The following is a 4,704-nucleotide window of genomic DNA, read 5'->3' as shown; positions in this document are numbered from 1 at the left end:
ACACAACAGTATGAGCCTATCATATAACTGAAATTATAGAAACAAGTATATCACTGCACAATAACAAATCAGCTCCGTAGTTTTGAATATAATAATATATTCCATTGTTAATCCTGTAACGTACATATTCAATCAGCCTTTAATAACAGGTACAGTTCATGATAATTAATGATAGCCCAGATCACCCTTGATCATACAAATGACCATCACGCAGTTGCAAACTATAGGCCTACCTCAATACTACCAGCCCTAAAACAATTGCCTAAAAATTACTTTTTAGGCAATTGTTTTAGAGCTGATCCTGTACATATATGTACAGAATCAGTTATATTCCTATTTACATATCTATGTTCCGATCACTCAACTGTTCTTTCGTTGATGGATTCGCAGGGTAATGTTGTTTCTTCTTTTAGTTCAAATACATAAATGTAGGAATATTTCAAAACCTGTCCAAGGCTTTCGATATTGTGGATCACAATATACTCTTACATAAACCGAAATATATGGTTTCCGGGGCTTTCCACTAAACATGCGCAAATGGTTTTAAAGTTTACTTGATTATCAAGTATATGGTAATCATTTTATTTGTATGTACAATGTATGCAGAACGATGAGTTCTAACTTACCAACTGGTTTAAAGCCAATTACTGATAATCAATAAGAATAAAACTACATCCTTTATATTCAATAATAAAAATAGAAAATATATATTAGATTTACCTATCAACTTAAATTAAGTAGAATTTACTTTATATAAGGGTATACCTTATATAAAGTAAATTCTACTTAATTTAAGTTGATAATTTCCTTGGAAATGAAGTGGGATGCACGTAAAAATTATGTAATTGGTAAAATATTGAGATGCACTGGTATTCTGAATAAAATAAGGCACCATTTTTCTCCTTCTATGGTTTCATTAAGATAAATACATTGCTTATAGATAGATATATTACTTATAGATAAATACATTACTCAAAGATAGATATATTACTTATAGATATATATATTTATATACATTACTTAAAGATAGTTACATTACTTAAAGATAGATATATACACACCCCAAAATCTGATTCTCTTATGTTCAAAATATCCTCCCAAATACAATATCAAGTTTGACTGAAGTTATTATTGGCTTTCCCAACCATCTGACCATAACAGAAGAAGTAAAAAGTGTTTTTATATTTGGAAATTTAAATATGTATTTGAATTCAAGTGTCTGCACTAATCTCAGTAATAAAGATCACGAATCATAAGTCTATAGTCATATGGAGTTATATTCACCTTTAGATGAAATTAATGAATCTTGTGCAGAATGGGACACGGTGTGCGGAATTGCCCATTTTAGTATCTGCTCCACTTTCCATGTCATATGTTTAGAAAGTTAGATTACTTTGTGTTTGGTCAATTATTGAAAACACGATGTCTTCATGGTCTTAGAAGTTCTCCTTTCTGAATTCCATTTGGTACTGTAAGCATTTGGTTGAGAGGACCTTTCCTAGAGCAGGAGAGCCACAGAAGAACACAGTGATCTTGCCTTTGTGCTGCTGTTTCAGGTTTTGGAAAACCTAATGTGATCACGTAAATGAGAAAGGAGCGAAAGACATTCATTATTTATGTTTCCCGGTTATAATAAAGCTTCCATTTATTAATTTACACAAAATAACAAAAATGATCAGCAAAGCTATGTTCCATTAAGTTCCTGATTAAAGGCCATACAACAGTATTAAAATCATTGCAACCTCTTGCCGGTAAAGAAACAGAAAAGGGGTGCCGAACTAAACCAGTGATATTGAATTCGAGATTACATGCTGATATGGAACCTTAAAAGAAGGATGATTGAATTAAGAGCAAATTGAGAAGGAAAACAAATTCTAAGAGGATGGTGCCCAGATAGGAAAAAAGAGCAGGGACAGGGACGAAAATAGACAGAGAGTATGTGGGTGGGTGGGAGGAGAAAGAGAAATAAACATTGTTTTAATTTATCAGGAAAATGTGAAAGGAGGACGACAGAAAGGGACAGATCTACATGATTGCAAGATCATGTGGACAACATGGCCTACCTCGTCCCAATCCGGCCTTCCAGCCTGGGTCCTCGTCTTCAAGCCCGTGATTGTATCTCGCTTTTTCTTCTTGTGGATGAGATCGAGAGCGACGTGGAGTCCGATGGCCTTCATGTCACTGGGTGAGAGAGCTGATGTCATGTAGAGATGGATGTCGAGAAAGCGATCTGCTGCGGGTATCTCAGCCTGTTCCAACTCGATGGCGCTGATGAGGCTGATAAACCACTCGAAGGAATGTTGATCTCGATTGATCCAAACAAAGTCCACCTTAGAAAAAAAAAGGAATTAAGAAGGGAGTGAAAGATAATCATTCCATCATCTTGATTGTCACTAAGATGAATATATCTTATATATTAATGGGTACATGCATACTTATTACCATAATTTTAGTAATCATCCTCGCCATTAAGCATTGTCATCACAACATCACTGAACTTTTCTCTTTTTGTATCGTTTCTCTACATTATTCCGTATCAGTTTATGTCTAAACTGTTGGTCAGACTTGACGCCGGAGAATGAAGAAAGCGCAATTCATATTGTTGAGATAAGTTTCCAAAGTCTGTTGAAGTATCAATAACTACATTCTAACCAATATCACTCCTTTCTGAATCAGATTAAAGATCACGGGCGGATCTAGCTTTTTGCAAAGGGGAGAGGGTAGACGTGTGACTCAATGACGATGCTGAGCATCGTCCACGAGCCGCGAAGTCCGATGTCCGAGCCGCTTAGCGGCGAGGCGATTTGTTGTTGTTGCTTGGCAGCTCTCCTTAAGCCCCATAACCCCCCCCCGTAGGTCCGCCCCTGATTTACTTGATAGTAGGCCTACGCCGACATGTATATATTTATAATTATCAGTCGTGTTACATCTTCCCCTTCACTTTCAGATTCAGACCCCGTCTGTTGTTTACATGTTTAGTGCTAAATTAAATAATTTCATATAATGATATGAATGTAAATTGTGTTGCTTTTCTACCTTCTTCGTTTTCAGGATAGATGATGAATCAGTCACCCAAGTATGATTGCAGTTTGGACAGTGCTTCCTGGCCGCCTTATATCTCTCGTTTATGCTTTGCAAGATCGAGGCAAACGGTGTGATGCCTATTCCTGCCCCGATGAGTACGGCATGTTCAGCCTCCATGATATGCTGCGCAGGTGCTCCATACGGACCATCTAATATAACCTGGGTGAAACAGGGTGATAATAAAAACAAATCATGATTATGCCATTCTTACGTTCTTGTAAAGCATTGAGTGTTGAGACGAAGCTTCAAGTTACTTTCTAATTGTGTGATAATTATCATAATTAATTTGTATAAGAAATTCATCTGTTGTGATTTGATAACCTGGTATATGACCTTGTCACCCTTAATCTGTTTTTGTTGTTGATGTTTTACGGTAAAAGCGGAAATGGAATGATTGAATTTTGAAATAATCAAGCAAGGATGAATGCCTTTTGCAAATATCAACTGACGTTGATGATGACATCACCCATTGCTGTTAACATGCTCATCGATCTACAGTGAACATCGCATCTTAATTACGCATTTACCATTTACTAGTTGCCATGTGTCAACATTTATCATTAATGGTTCTTCGATTTTAACAGTGAATTTGTTGGTAGGCCTGCACTTACTTCCAATCCAGTGTGAGGTCTACCGCCTAAATCCTTTGACAGATCCAACGAGTGTCGGGCACCGTTCCTTCTTAACGTCACTAAACTCATCTTCCTGTTAACATCGCCGTTCGGCTTTCCACAGACGCTTCTCTTTTCCCGACCAGCTAGGGACTGTCTAACCCTCAGTGATTGTCTTTTGGTGGTACTCCCTCGAGGTGCCTCCTGTACATCAATGCTTTGGCGTGAGTTCAACGATTTCATTTTGAAACTGTCGCCATTGACCGCTAAAGTCATAGATACTTCGCCCAGCTCTTTGTAAGACATCGGTTGGCAATCACCTTGGGAAGCAGATGGGTGATCAGCTTTACGTGGAAGACTTAATTGTGCTGCATTCACTTTCTGTGTAACTGATTCATTATCGTTCTGACCAGTGTTATATGGTTTGCCCTCTGTTACGGTCTTGGTTCCATCTTTGTCACCGTTTGGTAATTCTGGCTCGAAGCCTGAGTTGATTGCACCACTCGCGGTTCTCCTTCTTTTGCTGTATGTTTGTGAAGATCTACGTCCATTCCTATTACTATGTGTATCCGAGATGATGCTCTGCTGGCCGTTAGGCTCCACGGCGGTTGTACTCTTGGTAGAACTTACATCAACGATGACCTCTAAAGGTTCGTCGTGATCTTTGTCGATCTCGCCAAAGCCTGCATTTTCGTGTTCAAGAAGAGTAAGCTCACGTTCTCTGACGACATCGTAGAGTCGCTTTGTCCAATGTCCCACACATCTTATGTGAAGAGTCAAGTATTCTGCGATATAAACAATGCCATATATGGAACTGTTAGTTGTGCCTATACCCCAAGCTTAGTTCATTTGTTTGAAACAATATAAGTACACAAGAAATCCGTATATAATTAGATAATGTCTTCAAGTTTAAATATCAGACAAAAAAAGATATGACAGAAGAATACGAAATAGCTAAAATGGTCCGATTGGTTTAGCACAAAGCCATCAAGACCACTAAATGCAATAC

The 4,704-nt window shown here is 37.8% G+C and overlaps 1 protein-coding gene across 1 annotated transcript; it reads right to left on the bottom strand.

The window, feature by feature from the left end:
- Positions 1 to 1,059: 1,059 nt before the first annotated feature.
- Positions 1,060 to 2,753, bottom strand: LOC115928740 (NADPH oxidase 5-like). The gene is made up of 3 exons (XM_030996590.1): positions 2,727 to 2,753; positions 2,064 to 2,330; positions 1,060 to 1,568 (listed from the first exon to the last, which is right to left on the bottom strand). Exons 1-3 carry the CDS (start codon positions 2,751 to 2,753, stop codon positions 1,437 to 1,439), a joined length of 426 nt encoding a protein of 141 aa, XP_030852450.1. The 3' UTR covers positions 1,060 to 1,436.
- Positions 2,754 to 4,704: the final 1,951 nt, after the last annotated feature.

The sequence above is a fragment of the Strongylocentrotus purpuratus genome, unplaced genomic scaffold (genome assembly GCF_000002235.5).
Source record: "Strongylocentrotus purpuratus isolate Spur 01 unplaced genomic scaffold, Spur_5.0 spur5_scaffold_3, whole genome shotgun sequence".
NCBI lineage: Eukaryota > Metazoa > Echinodermata > Echinoidea > Camarodonta > Strongylocentrotidae > Strongylocentrotus > Strongylocentrotus purpuratus.
This window is presented reverse-complemented; position numbering and strand designations above follow the sequence as displayed.

Coding starts and splice junctions, on each gene's coding strand:
- LOC115928740 (XM_030996590.1), bottom strand. CDS start 2,753: ATGCTCAGCATCGTCATTGAGTCACAC. Junction 2,331..2,726: donor GCATCGTCATTGAGTCACAC/GTCTACCCTCTC, acceptor TTTTTTTCTAAG/GTGGACTTTGTTTGGATCAA. Junction 1,569..2,063: donor GAAGGCCGGATTGGGACGAG/GTAGGCCATGTT, acceptor TGATCACATTAG/GTTTTCCAAAACCTGAAACA.